This window comes from Poecile atricapillus, chromosome 7 (genome assembly GCF_030490865.1).
Source record: "Poecile atricapillus isolate bPoeAtr1 chromosome 7, bPoeAtr1.hap1, whole genome shotgun sequence".
In the NCBI taxonomy this organism is placed as follows: domain Eukaryota; kingdom Metazoa; phylum Chordata; class Aves; order Passeriformes; family Paridae; genus Poecile; species Poecile atricapillus.
Window position 1 is genome coordinate 15,298,289 of NC_081255.1, and position 19,372 is coordinate 15,317,660.

A 19,372-nucleotide genomic window follows, 5' to 3' on the forward strand; every position below is an offset into this window, starting at 1 on the left:
CTGCCAGGTTGGAAATGTTAACTTTTATCTAGAATAAAGAGCTGCACTATTCTTACCCCATCCATCATTCCCAGCTTTTTGCTTAGGTGTTCACCTCCAGCCCACCGTGCTAGTCCCTGGATTACCATACATTCAAGTAAAATCCCTTCTAATATGTCACCCCGACACTTTAATCAGTCATTCACATCCACGAAATTTATACACTAACTAACTTCAAAATCCTACCCCCAAGTTCTCCTTAGGTATAGTACTACAGCTCATCTTGGCAACATTTATCCTAATATTGCCCTCCAACGACTGCTCTTGCTACGACACTATTACCTCATTATTTGGCTGCTCTTCAGGGCAGCTGTGAGCCTTACTCTTGCATTTGGAAGCAATTTCTCATAGCATACTATTAAAACAGGTACCTCTCTCCAGGTCTAGGCTGTATCTAGGATCCTTACAGACAATGGTGATAAGACCAATTAAGAAGAAATTTAATAAACAGCCCCTGAATGTATCCCACATAAGAACAGATTGTTCATTTTGTAGAAACCTTTTCCTTGAGATGTCACTTGCAATAATTAATCTTTCAGCTTTCTCAAATTATGTGGTTGTGACTCTAAAAGTCATCTTAAAAGAAAGACTTCCACAATTACCATTTAATCCTACTCTAGAGCAACATGCTTTAAAATAATTGTACTTATAAGTCTGTAAATCATGTGACTGCAATATCTTCCTTCAGACCTGATAAGAAGACTTCATCTCATGCTTCTCACCACCACACAAAATTAAGCTCCAGTTTATTTGCCAATCCAAACTCAGAAATACAAAACTTCACAAGAAACTTACCTCCATTAGTACCTGGAGTCCATGTCATCCAACTGAAGACTCTTGCCAAGCTGCAACCTAATTCTCTTCTTTCATGGCCAGCTTTCATTCTCATTGCAAAAAAGTGCTATATGAAGATTAGTCTCTCTGTCTGAAGTTGTAGTGAGATATTGCTGTGGCACACAAAGGAAGGGAAGTGCTCGTGGATCTCACAGATTGCATAAGCTTATGTGAATTGAGGCAAACAAGTTTATTATTTGTCAAATATAGTCAGTGGTACTGAACTTTGTGTAATACACTGTGTTCATTACACAGGATGAACCTGTGGCTGAAAGGTTGCAAACAGAACAGACACATGTCAGAGATTAAGATTTCTGAAAGAAACAGATTCAAGGAGGTAATGGGCAATGAGACAAACGTGTCACAGGTCAATGGGACTGGACAAGTGCTTACAGAGACACAAGAGCCTGGAATAGCACAGATGGCTCAGACTGCTACCTGACTAGCCACAGTCTGCTTCCTATACTATTCTCAGGTTCAGTTTTGTACCACCATATCTTAATTCTGCTTCAGAATCCGACCCTGTAAAAAACAGCTATCGCTAAAACAATGTCAACTTTGTGCCTTGTTCAGCCGCTTGTGCTCTGAAATCAACAGTCCTCATTAAAAACGGCTATTGGTCCACTTGGTCACCTGCACTTTGATGTAAAATTCAGAATTGGGAAGCCTCTGTTTTAGTTTAGTCAGTAACTTCTGAGAAACACCAAATGCACAGGCAAATCTTGCAGAATGTGACTAGAGATGACCTCTTCCTTGTACTGCTACATTAAAATGAGAGGCGTACAAGCTCCCAAGCTTGCACAAACCCCCAGATGCTCACAAGCAAGTACATTTTCCTTCTTACTGTTTCCAGGCACATTCAAAAAGGAAAACAAGTTGTCAGGTGCGGGAGGACCTCACCAGTTTTCCCGAGGAGTGCGCAGCTGAGCCATCCGCAGCCGGCTGAGGCGCCGCACCCCCCGGCGCTGTCCGGCCCGTCCCGCCGCTGAGGGGCTCCGGCAGTCCCGGTCCCCTCGGTCACCCCGGTCCCCCCGGCGCTGTCCCGCCCGTCCCGCCGCTGAGGGGCTCCGGCAGTCCCGGTCCCCTCGGTCCCCCCGGCGCTGTCCCGCCCGTCCCGCCGCTGAGGGGCTCCGGCAGTCCCGGTCCCCTCCGTCACCCCGGTCCCCCCGGCGCTGTCCCGCCCGTCCCGCCGCTGAGGGGCTCCGGCAGTCCCGGTCCCCTCGGTCCCCCCGGCGCTGTCCCGCCCGTCCCGCCGCTGAGGGGCCCCGGCCGGCTGAGGCCCTGTGGCCGTGGTCCCGCCTGGCCCTCGCCCCAGCCGCCCAGGAGGATGAAGCCCTCTTTCTCTCTCTGGTGTTGAGGTTAGCGGGCTGGTGAAGGGTCCTTTCTGCCTCACCTCACACAGGAACGCGGGCAGAGCTCGCCTCCTGACTGCAGGCGCTTCCCCAGCTGCTATCCGCAAGCTCCAGAGGAGTTTTCAAGAGAAACCTGCCAGTCACCACTAACATTTCATCCATCTATTCCCCGACTGCGCTGCTTGAAGTGCCGTGAGGGCTGAGGTGGCAGCTCTGACCTTTTATCTCCCCTCACTGACTTGTCATTTCTACATTTTTGTAACCATTTTTCAATAGAGTGCTTATTAAAAGTATATACAGTAGAATAATAAATTACTTATAGGAAATAGTTGAATAGAGAATTAGAAAAAAAAATCCTATTTTTATAAAGCATGAAATAAAATGGGGACATTGCAAAACATATTCAGTATACCAGGCACCTGTGCAAGGAGACTTCGATTTTACAAAGCAGAGCTGGAAAGTAAAAATGCCTTCTCCATAGGGATAGGAATTTTACTCCAAAAGTTAATCACTATCTCCCCTTGGGCCTCTGCTAACCGCAACTCAGCTAGGACAGCTAACAAGGACACCAATATAAGAATCTCAAGTTCCTGCTTTTTTTTCTAGTAAGCTTTTGTTTTTGTAATAAGTGTTGTTAGCACATTTTAACATTTAACCTGAGGAGTTAACAATCTCTCCCCTGTATGTAAAATTGCAAGAGGTGAACAAGCAACATCAGCTGCAGTTTGACTTTTTTAAAAAAAAAAAAAAATCACAGGAAAAGGTTAACTCTGAATTAAAGAATTTTATTTTGTGCATTTCAGAAATGAATAATGACATTTTCTAAAATCAGTTGTTGCTGTGATAGACAGACATGTAAAGCTCATATTTCCATTTTACATTACAACATGCAGTGTGAGAATGATACATTAATTTGCTTGAATTCTTAAGTTAATCATATTTGACTAAATCAAGAGCTATTAACTGTGTGAACAGTTGATAACAGTTAAATTATTTCAATTGGGAGGAAAAAGAATTATTAATACAATATAGGTCAAGAAGCACCAACTGGAACACAATGGATGCACAGTTTCTACTGAATTATTTAGTTTATTTTTATTTTACCAATTATACGTTTGCATTACTAGAAGTTTTTGAGTATGAAATATAAATTATAATGATACAGCTCAGGATCAGTCAATATAAATCAGCTATTTTTAGGGGATAATGACTTGATCAATATGGATGTCAGCTCATTTAATGTTAGATTTAACATTGTTTTCTTCCCTCTTAATTTTTAAAACTGTCTGGCTTGACAAAGTGTTGAGTAGCTTTTTGAGAAAAAAAACCCCAAAACCAACAAAAACCCCCCAAACTGATAAACCTCCACCCTCCAAGAAAGTTAATAACCTTAAATCTTACTTTTGTTGCTACTTAACAGCAAAGTCAACCAATACATATTATTTCCCTATTTAAAATATTTGTTACTAAAACTATGCTCAACTAATCAGTGCAGAAGCAACATTATAAATGGGCACGTTTAGAAGTTTCATATGTATTTTTGTGTACACAGTGGTGATTTATCTTTAAAATTTTACTATTAAATTAGGAAAAAACCCTATTAGTGACAAATAAGCAGTCTATCAGCAGTGCAGGTTGCAAAATTCAAAAGCAATCTGTACATAGCATAGGAAGGTTTGATGAAAATTTTCTCATGTTTTTTTTCCCAACACTTAAAGAGTGTTATTGCCAATGAATATAATTTTGACACCTGGTGGAAATCTTCAACAGTCATAGCTCTTAAGCTTCACTTTCAATTTTAAAACGCTTTCATGAAGTAAGAACAATTTTTTTTCTGCCATTTTTTCCTGCTTTCTAAGCTGCAGGAGCCATAAAACATACCTTTAAATAATAAACAAGAAATAAGTATCCAGGAAAACAGTAAAGCTAGTGAAACAGTAGGACATAAACTTCAATATAATTATCAAGAATTTTTGAAAGTTCAGTGCAGTATGAAAAATACTTTCTATGCCTCTTGCACATTAAAAAAAAATCTGTAGCTGACATTTCAGTAACATTTTTGATCAAATGACATTTCTTATGCATTGTGTTGAGAAAATAAAAAATTCCCAACCCATGTACTGCAGCTCTAAAGTTCAGGTGTAATATAGACATTACCTATTCCTAATTTCTAAGGACTGAACACTTCAGCAAGGAAGTTAAAATTCTTATTAACCTTTCAAACAAATAATATATGAGTATAGCCACTTCTTACACTTCATCTCTTGAACCTGTTAACTTGCCCTCACAGTATCTACCTGAAATACATCTCCCTGAACAAGACAGCATATGTGCACTGTACACAGAATACAGAAACTTTAAAATGCAGACATGATAAAATCTTGAGCTATGTGTTTTAGTGCATTATAATTACATCCTGTATTTATTTTTTCAGCATATGTTGTCTAACATTAAGAAATAGTGCTTTTGCTTTTCCGCCTTGTGATGTGGGAAGTGTTGTCAACCTCACTCTCTGCCTATTTATTGCATTAAGATGGAAAAATTGTATGAAGAGTTGAGAATTACCAAGTGCTCTCATCTCAGTTTGTGAACCCTGAACTTAGTAAGGACATGCAGGCATCCAAATATGAAAAAACACATTTTGCATCATGTTCACTGGATTTGTTCCCAAAGGACACCACACAGAGGTAGCATGCATATTGTTATTGGTGCAATTTCAAAAGGCCCAGAAGCCTCATATTCTCCTCTCTGACAGTAGGCTACTATGTCTTTCCATTGTGATAAGCATTTCCACCTGATTAATAGAGCTAGGATTTTCCCAAGAAAGAAGGGCTTGGGTGACCCTATCTCTTCAATAAATTCTTTTAATAAGCAGTCAAGCATGTTGGCCTTCCCTAAAATATAGGCTGTCCATTGTATGCATACTTCTTATGAATTACCCATGGTAAAAACCAGATATAAATGAAAAAACAGGTTTGCTATATTGCTCATGGTATTTAAATAAATCTAAAGACAGATTAAGATTATTAATTACCTCATTATTGCTTGAGTTAACTCTCAAAGCAAGGTTCTCAAAATTTTATCTATAACTTCAAAAGTTGATTTATTACAGTATTCATACACTTGATTTCTGTGGTTGCTTAGTGGAGTGTTCAATTGAACACATACAAAACCATCCCCATTATACACTTCAATGGAGAGATAACATATTATGACTTCATTAATGCATGGTGCTAGAGCACAAAGCATACCAAACTCAGAAAGCTGGAGGTTAGTCTACTCCCCCTTAAGCATGCATTTCCAAAAACATTCATTTACTCTTTAAGAGACAGGAAAAAAAAACAAACATAAGATCTGTGCTACTTATTTTTAGCTCAGGAAGGAACAAACTTTGTTACATTTTGTTTTCAAAAAGCTAAAAAAACCAAAGCTACTTAAAATTAAGTTTGTGCATATTCTTAAAATTGCTCCTTAGTAAAAGTTTCTGCATCAAGTGTGCACTGCAGTTTTATTTTATTGTCATGCCCTGATTTTCAAAATACCTGAAGCCCAGTTATAGGGTACAGAAGATGATGGCATTCATCTCTAAAAGTCAGGACACAGCTTAAGTGATTGTGCAGAACAGTTAATTTCCCTTGCAGTGTAAGCCAAGTGTTCATTTATGCCCAATAGTAAGACCACAGAAGTTTCATCAAATCAATCAAAATAAACTTTTACAAGTCATAAAGGATTTCAAGGATAACACCAATCGACCATGCCTGAGTTTCACAGCTAAAAGGACAATACTGCCCATTCTCATTGGTTAGTTCTGGAAGCCCTTTCCAGGATGATCTGACAAAAGAAAACACAAGTGAGTATTGTTGTTAGATTATTGATTAAAATAAAAAGAACATTTCATTTTAAAGCCTTTTGGGAGATAAACTCATTAGGAAACTGAAAAGTTTGACTAAAGGTCTACTCTCCTACAACCACAGTATATCCTTTAATAATTGAGATCTAATATTTTTTTCACCTGCAGTTGTTAATTGCAGTGGAAGTGCCTCTTCTTCAAAGCAGACTCTCTGCTACTAATAATAACTAAATTTACACAACTGGTGTGCTGCTCCTGTTTCTCATTCTGGTAGTTTTGCATTTGGAAGATGAGGTACCAATGGTATTCAAACTACACTTGAAATTTATTATGGTGCTAAAAAGTGACAAGGGCTGGAAGATAGCATGATTACATAAACCTTCTTTTCTTCCTTAGGAACAAAACCCTCCCACAAACTAGCACAAAAAAACTCAAAAAAACTAGTTACAAAAAAACAAAGCCTATTGCTACATTAAATATGCTGTACAGAAGCAAAGTATTAAAACAGAGTAAAAAAAAAAATTATATATATATATACACAATACTTTAGTAAGACAGAAAAGCAACAAGTGTTACCAAACTGCAAGTTATTTCTGATACTACCAAACAAGCAACTTGGTCAAAATACTATGTAAGGCAATATGTTGCTTCACAAATCCTTTTTTCTTCCTTGTGTGGTCAGACAAATTTTCATGTCATGAGTCCTGAATTACTTTTTTGGGTGAAGATAAATATGTGTTTCATGTGCTGTAGAACAGATTATATGGAAGAGATATCAAGGGCAAGGTGTTTTGTTCGTTTTAGCTTGTCTCAAATTCTTATTAATTAAAATAAACAGCAAAAGAGGAAAAACAGCATGTAGGTTTGGTGGTTTGGTTTGAGGGAAAACTCAAAATGCAAATTCCTCTGTCTCCTTAGAAAATCAAGGTTTATTAGTATGACAGCTTCATAATCTTAAATTCCTCACATAGAACACAATAAATCCTAACAATACTTTTCATCATTTTATCTACTGCAATTTTAATCTGCCACTACTCACCCTTTAACCATTATGTTCTACAAAGTTTGTTTTTAAATATTTTGATTTTTTAAAAAAACAACTAACCAACATTTTTTTCTGAATTTGACTTTTTGAATGAAATAAGATCCTAATTTTTACATAAAATTTATTTCACCCAAGCTTCACATGGGTAAGTATTAGGAGTTCTGCAATCTGTAAAAGACACTAGATCACACCTGTATTTGAAACCTGACTTGAGAACTGCAAGTGCACATACAGCAGACAACTTCCTATCTAGAAAAGAGATCCTGTCTATACTATAGATCTGTACTCTTAAATGCAATTGGATGGTGGATACCAGTAGCTGGGTATTTTGAATATTTTGAATCTGTGTTTGTTGTTACCTTACCTTTCAAGATGAACATAGTGGCGAGAAAGAACATTCTTAATCATAACTACAGTTTTTGCATATATCTCTGGACCAATCAACCTGGAGAAATACAGTTTGGCACGAAGAAAATATCCAATTGGCCACACCCATTCCTAAATAAAGAATGACAAGAGATGATTATCAAAGCAGTTGGTTTGAAAAGATGACTACACTTCTTCTAAAATTGAAGGAAGTAGCTCTTACAGGTCCTTGGTGATAATTAAACCCTCTGGCTACATTGTAGTTGTCATTGTCAAGAGCATTATCATAAACTCCACAGTACACCATATCACTGCAAGAAACAAAAAAATGTATTATGCAAACAAAGCCTTAATTAAAAATTATACACATAAAAGGAAAACAGAAATTAACTGAAAAAGTTGTCATTTACATTCATTGATGGTTAAGTTAGGGAGGTCTCTACCAGCTTCTGTACTTTACTTGACAGTGGAATTCCAAGTAAAGTTTAAATTTGTAGAAAAACGGTCAATGTCTTGAAAGGATCTCAGAGTCATAATTTTACCCTTTTACTCAAACTGTAGTGCTATATACTGTATCAAACACCATATGTCCCAAGATGTAAATTCAACATCTTTGGTATGACACCAAATTTGACCTGCTTACTGTGAGGCATCCAAAACCACTCAGCCATTGCCTATATAAAGAAATCAGTTGCATGGACTTCTAGAACAGCAAAACAATTGTTCTGGAAGTACTTCCTGCAGCCTTATTTCATTGGTATAAATGAAGATTTCACATCATCACCACCACCCCTGTCCTACACCAAATAATTCCTACTTGTCATGCTTATCATCTTTAGCAATTACCACTTGATCTTATCTCTACTGTACTTACTCTGGATCTAAGGTTTTCATGCCTAATGGACCAAGAAGCTTTTCCTCTGCTATCTGCAGAGCTTTCCAAGCTCTCTCAGGTGTAAACAACTCAGGGGCCTAATAAAATAAAGATTTAATGAATAATCTCTGTGCATGTACATATATAAGGCTGTATACAAATGCAGAAGACAGCAAAAAGCCTGAGTTTTGCATTACTAAATAAATTTCTGTAATCTGAAAGTCAGAGTAAACAAGAAAATAGAAGGTATCCAATGCTTTCTTAAATTTTGTTTTTATTTTATATACCCTGGCCAAATATTATTACTGAAGCTCTTTATAAATCTTTACAATGAAGACAAAGAATCCATCCTTTTTAGCCAATTTGATGGGAAAAGCAGCCTCCCAGACCTAGCCATAAAAGATATTCTGAATACAGTAAACATGACAAATTGGCAAGTCCTGTCTTGATACATTTTTAGGAGACAGTCCAAGACAAATATTAAAAGCATGGAAAAAAAGCTGCTTTCACAAAGTTATTCCAAGCAACGTGTGTTCCTGATAGAATGCCATGAAGATGGAACTTAAAATTTTCCTCATAACTGAACTAAGCTTGCATTTAAGTGCGAAGTTCTCCTTTCCCTCCCCCACACTTACCACAACCATTGCTACTGGAAAATTTGGCCTGAGCTGGTAATCACACCATGGACTTGAAGCTCCATAGCTGTCCTTATAAATTCCACGTTTGTGTACAAGATCTGGGTGTTTTTCATTAGGATCTGCTGGATTCTCAGACACAAAGAATAGCCTTTCAAAGTGTCCTTGAATTTTCCTGTCCCACTCATCATATGTGATAATCTCCTCCTTTCCTGTAAGATGTTACATACAGTTTTAATTTTCTGCAATCAGCCACAGTGACAACAGCAGAAGTATGCTTCCTGAATTCCTGAATATAATAGAATATATTACAGAATATAACAGAAGCAGACCTAGGATCACCTCTCTCAGTTTGTTATTCCCTACATTAAGGCCAATTGTACAGATCACTGAAATTGCAACAGCTCACTGAAATTTCTAGTGAGACTAACACAAGGTCAAAGTCTCCACAGGGCACATATTCACTTGGGCTGGCTAAGCTTAAAATAACTTTGTGATTAGAAGAGTATTCCCCCTAAAACATAAGGGACTTCCAATGATATTTATGTAAATATTCCCAGCAAGGGGTTTTCTGTGTTATGAATATTGGCAGAGGGACAGAAAGAGAAAATAAAGACAAGTGTCCTGCATCAGTTTGCATTTGCAATGAAAGATACAATCATCATAACACACAGTAACCTTATCACGTATATCCATTTTGAGAAAAAGCATTCGGCTCTGAAATTTCTTTATAATCCACTGAATAAACTATTTGAAATATTGAGAAGACAATATAAATTCCTAAATTTTTATAGTAACAGAAGGATTTTGATCATATGAGATCCTTTCTCAAGCTTTTGCCCTTTTACCCCTAAACCTTCTTCTGAAGTTATATGGTCACTATTTCATTATTTTAGTTATTTTTGTAGCCCAATAATGCAATTATGAGATGTGCCTTTTCTTACCATGTCTTTTTACAGTGACTCCACGGAATGGAAATATGTTTTTCCCAGATAAATCCATCAACCAGCGAACAGCTGACTTGCACAGGCCAACCATTTCCACAGCAGAGCCATCTCTAAAATAATGATGATGAAAACCCTCATTATTTACTTTAAGAAGGCTATTAAAGTTCAATAAGTAACTGAAAAATTTAGATTAGTAAGTATCTTATTTAGACAATTTCTTTTTTCTCATTTGCCTACTATTCCCCTGTTTCTCAATCAAGGAATGAACTTGATTGTAAATTGGGTAGAAAATACCTTTTTCTGTCCAACAGCCTTATTTAAAGTGGTATTATCGTATCCAGCTAATTAACACAAATGCAAGATATATATATACATATATATATATTTATACCAGTGATTAAGAACATGAAAAAAGGATCAACCCGAAATGTGGTCCTCTGATGTTAAAATGGTCTTTAATACAAAGCTTCTCAACTGCACATACACTTCTGTAACTTCAGTAATAGTTCTGCCATAAGAAATTACTCAAGTCTAAAGTGAGGGATTAAAATAAGCACTAAATGCACTTCTTGGACTTGCTTCTTTTTTCAGATAATATTCATGTAATCAATATATACAAGTATTTCATATTGTATCATACTCAGCTTTACTGTCTACTTGATGGAAATTTCTCTCTCACATCACCAACTCAGCCTCTTTTGGGAAGTTCCTCAACCACTCTTGGCTCTCAATTAAAATGCTCGACTTGTCAAACAAGATAACATTTTCCTCAATTCTCACACATGGATGGCAATTGATTTGAAGCTGATACTGTACTAAATTCAAGCAAGGATGCCTGCAGCAGTTTGCTAGCACATAATAAAGAGCCTATTTCAAAACGCTTAATCTCAACTCTAAAAATGTAGATGTAAAGATTTTTGAATTCAAACAACACAATTATCAATATATAACTCATATGAGAAGTCTGAATAACAAAGTACTGGTAGTACAACAAGTATACAGTATTTCATAAATTACATATTACTACTTGAATTCAGAAGTCAACTCTTGGCATGGAGCTACGACTGTGACAGAAGCCATGGGCTTCACCTGCCCAAGAACACAGCTTTTGACTTCAAATCATCACAAAGAAAAAAAATTTCATTAACTGTTTAGCAGGTATAAACATTTAGAACATTTGAGAGATCATCTCTCAGATGTATCAGTAGAACTCACAGTGGTTCTGCATAATTATTTAAGTTAAAGAAAATTAAAAAAACCCTGCCTAAAGCCTGACTTTCACACCTTGGAGTAGCTGGAATTCCTTTGTTGCGAGCTTTGTCACTCTCTCCCATTTTATCCATCCAAGTGCCACAATTGAAGCGGTTCCCTCCAAAGACAAAGCCAGTTTCATGGTCAATGCCTGCAGTTACATTAAAACCTGGCAAGAAAGAGTATCAGGTACTAAGTTCATTTCTTAGATAAAACTAAGCCCCAACTATCCACACTTCCAACCCAAACATCCTAATAAACAAAAAGACATCCCAACAAGACCTGAGGTAGGTTTCTGAAGGAAACTGTACTTTAAGTGAAATTTTAAAGATAACTTACACCATAACATATGATCAGTTACTAACAATAAACTATTATTTAGGCATTCCAAAAATATTACATGTATATAAAGTAATATAGTTTTAATTACAATAAATATAATTTTATTTAAAAAAACATAATCAGTAGAAAGAAACAAAAAGGCAATACAAAATAAGACAAAAAGGGAATACAAAATATACTCATCAACTTCTGTTTTACACAACAAGTGTTCCGTGTATGTTACCTTCGTCTCTCATTTTTTCATCAATCTGAGGACCAGCATTTCTTTCTCGGAAATTTATGCCTTCCATATGTCGTTGCATTGTTTCCTGTATTACTTCATAAAGTGGCTGATCCTAGATTTGTTACACGTTTGGATGTGAAAGGCAAGATGAAAAATGAGTAGCAAGCATTTCTTAAACCTCTAGTTTATGTAATATTCCAAAAACACTCCCAAACCATCAAACATTTTCAAGTAGCATCCTTGGCATTGACAATACATTGTATACAACTTTTCATATAAACATTCTTTTCAAGACAAAAAGCAATAAAAAGATTTAGAAACTGATGAAATTTTTTTCTTCCTTGCACTTGGTGATGCAAGATGTGCCTAAAACATGGAATTCTTCTGCTATAATCAAATTTCACCATAAACAACAGATAGCAACAGGTTCTCGTAGCTAGAAAAAGATTACATCTTTTGATTAAAACATTATGGTTTTGTTAAATTAGAAGAATTTTTACCACAGTGCCTGCAGGCTGAGGAGAAGAGTCATCTCTTGGGTACATCCTAGAAACAGGACACCTGAGAATGTCTAATCCATTGGGAACAATTTTACAGTACTCCTGGATACACTGAAGCCACCACCACACAGCATCACGACAGTTGTATCTGGCATGTGTCCCCCCACCGAGCAGATTGGGAATGAGACCATGTCTTAAAGTCCCAGCAAACGCTAAAATGATGTTTCTAGAAGAAAAGAAAATCACAGTCTTGACTAAGTTGCCTTCAAGGCCATTATTGGACCAAGTATCAAGCACAAAGCATATAGGGTTACATTAATAGCAAGAAGACAAACAGGATTTTAAAGATAGATGACAAAAGTTTGCTGTTTAAAGCTACAAATTACTCAACTTAGCATGAACTTTTTACGATAAAAAACCACCCATTCCCTAACAAATTCCTTAACATGAATACATTTAAATCAGTTTGTACAAAACATATATCATCTATTCATATGGAAAAGATAATTTGCTTTTTAATATGTAGTGATATAGATCCTAAATCCAAATCCCACTGAGGTCACAGGGAAGGTTGTTATTGACCTTGTATATGATTACCCTGGTATCCATTCTGATGGGTGGGGTGGAATGGGGACGGAGGGCAGGAGTAGATGGGAAATTCCTATTAAAATACAGAGAGGTGACAGCAACTGAGGTTATGAGAAGTTTCATTTGAGAACCGTTGCGCATACCTTGCAGAAAACACGGATTCCAACTAGCTTTAAAAGGCAAAATACACATTCTAGTTGACTGCAGATCTCTCTGCATGAGAAAGCTAACAGTTGGCCAAATGCACAACAGCATAAATACATGCTGATTTACTTCAACTAATTTTTATGTTTCTATTATGTGTTAAGCTCCACTCAAATTAATGTTCATCAAAATATCAAATTCATCTGCCTTATGTATGGCTCACGTCAGGTTAAATATTTATAGCTACCAGATTGCAATGCACAATTAGCTGATTTCTAGTATCAACAGACAAATACTAGCAATTACAAAAAAACCCATGACAGACCTGCATTCATGCGTTGCTGGTTAAAACAGTATTCTTTCTTGATACTTCAAATTTTTACATAAATAATTCTGAAATTATTGCTCAGCAACAATGATGCAAGTACTATTGAAACAATCACTTTGTCCAAAGACAAACAATAGCATTGCTGTGGTTAAATCTACCTTATCTCTACAGAACATCAACTCTGTATCAGTGCTAAGAAAGCAAAAGAGTATTTGAGTAGTATTTTTAATCCCACTTAGAGGAAGCTCCCAAATATGTCTAGTGCCATTAAAGTTTTACACTGCACATCAACTTTTTCTAACAGCTTGTGCATCAGCTCAGGTTTTGAGAGTGGTCCTTTCTCCTAACTGCCTACAAAGCCAAGAAGAACCAAGGCTAGGCCAGTCTTACCTTGCTTCTAGATAGCGCCCAGTAACTAACAGTAGACCTCTTAGTGCAATAAAAGTATCCCTTCCCCACGAACGAAAAATTCCAGAAGAAAAGTGAGGTAAACCTGAAGAGAAAAGTCATTGTTTATTTGAAATATTGTAATCTAGGAAAAACTTATAAATGAGAATAAGTTTTTTATGCCCAGTTATTTTATACATGTGTGCTTGGAGATTTCTGCTGTACCAATTAATTAGATGAACAATCTCCTATACCAAGTTATTGATAGAATTAAATATACCCTATTTGAGAACAACATCTTCTAGAATTTCAAGATCACAGGAAAGCATTTCTCATACTAGTAACAATGACATTTAAAGTTTTATTAAATCACTTGGCAACTTAAAAAAAAAGGTTAATTAAATGAAACAAAAAACTAACCAAAAAGTCACAACTCTGACAAGATTGTAACACTTTGTTGGTAACAGTTTATGTATGAGAGTTGTGGCATCTCAGCAGCATAAAGCGGATGAGACTGTTTTCAGACACTGTGAAAGACACCCTGCTTCTCTTTTCCAGCTGCCTATAGAACTATACATTTTACTGCAGACATTCTAACATGTAGCTTTTGGAATGATTCTAAGTTACAATAATTAAAACAGTAAGGTCCATTCTTTTCTTCCATTTGTTTCCTTTTATGATCTATTAAACAGAAATGACACATGGTAAGGTTCCAAACCAGAAGTCTCTTGTGCTTGCTTGACAGAACAACATTTCACTTTTTATCACTTACTTTAACAAAGTATTTGCTAATTCTCAAATATGGCCTCCACATCTCTGCAAATTTATAGTACATGGCAGCAGCACTTGATAAGGACAGTCTGTGTAGAATTTAAAAATCTCAGGCACAACTACCAGTGAGTATGTGAACGGACTATTTTAAACCAAACCCTTCAGTATAGTTAATCTTTATGACCAGTTTAAGGGAACACTGTTCCTCTCTGCTTCCAGGTAACACTAAAGCAGGCAAATGAAACGTTATTAAAATCCAGAAACTAAAAGCAATAAACGTAGGCAAGAGTAATGGCAAAAAGAAGAAAAGCACTCCACTCAGAGAGATGCCACTGCATCTGTGGATGTTTAAAAGTTTCCATGGCTTCGGAAAAGGAATGAGTGACCTCAGAACCAAAATAAATTAATTCTAAGCCACAGAAGATAATACTTTGGACATAGTCAAATGCCCATAGGAAGACTGCCAGATGCTGGCAGAACATTTGGAGGTATAAATACTACTGCTGACTGCTTTTAAGCTCTTTCCTTTTGGAGAGAGTTTCAGATCAGGAGTTGTGGTCTGCTAATGGTTCTTTCTGAGAACTTGCAAAGCATAAATTCACTCTTGTTACTCCATTACAATTCACTTTTTAAACTCGCATTTATAAAAGATAAACTAAAACCCCTTATGGTATACTCATTTCAAGCAAGTCTTCTGGAAAAGAAAACATTTTGTAGACCTCTATATATGGTAACAACAAATATAGCAAAAAAAGTCTCAAAAGTCTCAAAATAAAGCATCTCCCTACCAACCTCCATGAGTACTACTAGAGAGAAAATCCCCATACTTTCAACATGAGGAAATTTTGACTTTAAACACAAGGGAAAACTGAGTGAAATTGCTGCATCTTATACATAGTTTCTGACATATGGCTCTCAAACATGATGCAGAAAATTTCAATATAGTTACTAAAACCAGTTTAACTGCTTTGGAAGACTTGTTTTTTTTAAAGGCTGTTCTCACTTACCAGCTGCCAAGGAAACACAACATTGCTCTTTCTGATTTGTAATCTCATTCAGCCTATAAGGAACGTCATGTAAAGAAGGAGACAGATCTGGCAGACAAGAGTATTTTCCTATCCCACATAACTGGATTGAACCCAAGGAAAGGTGTTTAACAAACATTGATCCATTCTGCACAAAGCTGTAATTCAAAACAATTTAATTAAATTTAATTTAAAATTAAATTAAAATAACTTTGCATTCAACAATAGAAGTCTATAAAATGTACCTTTTTTCATTTACAGAAGGCTATAACAAACATTACATATAAGAAATATAAAAAACTAGCAATTAATTAATACTATCATTTTTCATTAACTGATTTTTTATCTAAGATCTAATTTGTAAATCACTCATTTTCCTAAAATGGGTGCCCAACATTAGGAGTCAAATCTTAATTGATTAATGCCAGTGGAAGTGTTTATAATATGTACTTCTAGAATAAAGTAAAAAAAAGTTGTTTTGGTTTAGTTAATGCCTATAACAGACCTAAAATTTCAAAAATATAATAAAAAATATTTTATTATGAATCAAAGTTTGTCAAAAATAGTCAGTATTTTTAAAGACCATATTTTTACATATATATACAAAACCTGCAAATTAAAAAGTCTGTTAAGGCATTCCTTGAAATAGTTGATCTCCATTCCTGACTAGTTAATCTCCAAGCACTTTTTCATAAAATATATTACAGTCCATGATTTCACAGCCATACCAAATTCTATTCCCATTTTAATTTCCCTGTTTTTACAAAAGATATCCACTTGGTCAGCATATTCACAGCTAGAATAAAGCCTCCATGAAATGAATCTCCCTTCCCAAGAAAAAAGAAGCAGACTCTGAAGATGAAACAGTTGTTTCAAAAAGTAAGCAGACTGCTCAGATAATGGGGAGTAATAATGGAGAAGTTTTGAACAAAATATCTTTGTAGAGAAGTGTTGAATAAAGCATCAGCATCAAATACAATTGGGGATTTTCTTAGTTACCTCAACTTTAAGGAATCATTGCACTGGTACTAAAATTATAGCCAAAAAAAAAAAAAGCTTCTAAAGACTAGTAAAAAAGATGCTGGCTTTGGGTTTCCTCCTCCTACTGCACAATGACAACCATGGTTATAAATTGAAACCCTGGATATGTGTCTGAACTCTCAGTCTTCCAAATCACCACTGTTAGAAGATGGATTTGATAATTCTCTACCTATTGTACCCTTTCACATTAGAGGAGTATGAAAATATTCAAATTATATTCTCCAGCAGCTAAACCTTAAAAGGTTCTGGTATATACAAATGCCTTTATAGCTCTGATAAAAAGGCCAAGCATACCTTGACATCTGATGCCATCCTACATCCAGAAGCGTTGTGTATGCTCCCACTAATATGGCATCAAAGTAACATGGGATGAGGTAACGTGGAATTCTCTTTAGGTAGACAAACATGGCCTTCAGCCATTTACCAACCTATTAACATACAACAGAATTAGAACTTGATCCACTGAAATTCAAAAGCCAGTGCTTTCAGGATCCATTTTGTTACAGTTCTGGACATGTATTACACCCCAGTTATGCTGCACTCTTCTGTTCCAAACATTCAGCTAAAAGACATGAACTCTAAGAAGAGCAGTAGACAAAAATGTGTATTGCATCTATACTAAATAGGCCAAAATGTGAAGTACAGAAGGAGACTATATTTTGCTAGACTTACAGTCGAAAAATGAACTACCATGAAATTGTTATTAAAATTAAGTAACAAGGAAAAGTCACAACTCAAAAGGCATCACTATAATCTAAGCATAAGAAGGAAGTTTCACATTGCTAAAAAAGACCAGGAATAAAAAGTTATCAGAGCTTAATTGAGTCACATGTCAATATGACTGCAGGTGTGTGTGCTGGACTCAGGATTCTAGAGCTTCACATCCTTACATCACTGGGAAACATCTGACATCTGGAAATTATTTTTCTTATCTTCTAATCCTGCTAAATAACATAATGACAACTCTAGTAAATCACTTAAAGATTTAAGCCCTGCAGATAAAGAATGCACCTGTCAAAATATCACATGATGAGACTATACTAACAGCAAAATTATAAAGTTTAGTTTCACATGACTTAAGTCTTTGAATGAGACATTACAAATTAAGAACTCAAAAATACATAGGAAAAAAAGCAGTAGTCTTTGATGAGTAGTAAATGTGGCAAGTATTAGACTAACTCGTTTTCTAGAAAAGCTCTGTTTCTTAGGTCAAATTTAGCATTTGCCTCAGTACATTAGACTTTTTTATCTGTACTTCTACTTTGTATTACTAGACTTGACTTCAGGAATAAAACAAAGTAAGAATATTAAAGCCCTTATTATTGTATTTTTAGGCAAGTTACAAAAATCAGGTCTTGTGAAATAAAGCAGTTTGCATGTAGGAAAATAAACTATGTCAAAGAAAAGGACCACACTGGAATGCAGCTATAAAGCAACTTTGAATCGCAGAAATTCCTGTCTTTCCAGTGCTTGGCTGACTGTAACTATCATACTCATGTATGCATTAGCATTTAGGCACCGTCTTGAAAGTACTTAAAAAACAAACTATCCCAAAAAAACGACTCCCAAACCTAAGGAAAAAAAGTATTGGTAATTTCATTTTTCATTTGAGGAGAAGTAAAACAGGGAGGGACCCCTGCAAGCCTTCACGCAAGAGCTAACAATAACTCCATGCCCTTTATATTTTTAATTTCCCTTTTGCAATCTATTTTTAATAGGTTAGAGGGGAGGGAAGAAATATTAATGAGTTTAACCTACTAGAAAAAATTGCCTAGGCAGGAAATGTTATAGATAATCTGAATTAAACAAAATATATCAGTAATTGAAAATGAAACAAACTAGCAATTTAAAAGCCCAAAGGTACCAGGTAAGTATTTTTACTCACTTCTGCACAGGCTCCAGCACGCGAAATCAGACGATTACTGACATAATCAATCATCCAATCTCCAGATCTTAAATTATCACAAAATGGATGACCCAAATCATTCTTTGGTCTAATGTCTGCCATCACTGACATTAACCCTGAAGATATAAACCCAACTCTGTATTAAAAGACACACCGTTATCACAAACAGCAACTACAGTTCAGAAGGAAAAGGTACACGGCAATAGATGCTTTAACTCGATTTCAGTTAATTCCAGAAAATTCCAGTTTCCTCAGCATAGATCCTAGAGACTTATGAAAATCATTACAAATAACCAGCATGATGGAATTTGTATGTTCAATACATGACTGACACTCCTCAGTAATCTATTAACGCCTCAGGTTAGATTAATGCAACTTTTCACTGCAAGCATATTTGTTTTCCTTTTACTCTAAAAGTCCGGGCACTGGTGTTAAAACACATCCTGGGCTGCAGTGTTAAGTTTCAAAGCACTGAGAGAGAGGGGTTTTGTTCTAGTATAAGATTTCCTGGGTACAACACCAGTTCGTAGCACAGCCAAGTAGAAAAAAAATTACCTTTTTTACCAAACAATAGCAGCCGCAATACAATAGCATTATGATGTGATCTAGATCAACCAGCTCTCATTTACTTTTTTTATTTAACAGAAAAAATTATGCTAAAATTATTACCTTGGAGGCCTGCATACTTTAGGGGGGACCAATTTGGTATGTTATAACAGCCTCCACCATCTTCCTGTTCTTCTGCCTCACATCTATACAGCACTTGATTTAGTTCAGCCAAAGTTAGTTTAGATGCAATTCTGAAAAAAAGAATAAAACCCAAAACAACATCAGTAGGGAAACAGGGAAAGGATTTCACAAACAATTCTCATTTCAGAGTTACATTAAATCACTAAAATATATACAGTTCTCTCAATACTTCAT

The 19,372-nt window shown here is 35.9% G+C and overlaps 1 protein-coding gene across 6 annotated transcripts in view; it reads right to left on the minus strand.

Annotated features, from left to right (window-relative positions):
• Positions 1–2,989: 2,989 nt before the first annotated feature.
• AGL (amylo-alpha-1, 6-glucosidase, 4-alpha-glucanotransferase) overlaps positions 2,990–19,372 on the minus strand; it is a 36,437-nt gene continuing 20,054 nt past the window's right edge. For all 6 annotated transcript variants that reach the window (XM_058842474.1, XM_058842475.1, XM_058842476.1 and 3 more), the window contains exons 21-34: positions 19,118–19,248; positions 18,428–18,564; positions 16,837–16,970; positions 15,484–15,659; positions 13,709–13,811; positions 12,259–12,484; positions 11,759–11,870; positions 11,227–11,362; positions 9,940–10,052; positions 8,996–9,207; positions 8,361–8,458; positions 7,710–7,797; positions 7,485–7,618; positions 2,990–6,056 (exon numbers count right to left, since the gene is read on the minus strand). In XM_058842474.1, the coding sequence (XP_058698457.1) occupies positions 5,939–6,056; positions 7,485–7,618; positions 7,710–7,797; positions 8,361–8,458; positions 8,996–9,207; positions 9,940–10,052; positions 11,227–11,362; positions 11,759–11,870; positions 12,259–12,484; positions 13,709–13,811; positions 15,484–15,659; positions 16,837–16,970; positions 18,428–18,564; positions 19,118–19,248 (1,918 nt within the window). In that variant the 3' untranslated portion in view covers positions 2,990–5,938. The remainder of the gene's footprint in view (positions 6,057–7,484; positions 7,619–7,709; positions 7,798–8,360; positions 8,459–8,995; positions 9,208–9,939; positions 10,053–11,226; positions 11,363–11,758; positions 11,871–12,258; positions 12,485–13,708; positions 13,812–15,483; positions 15,660–16,836; positions 16,971–18,427; positions 18,565–19,117; positions 19,249–19,372) is intronic.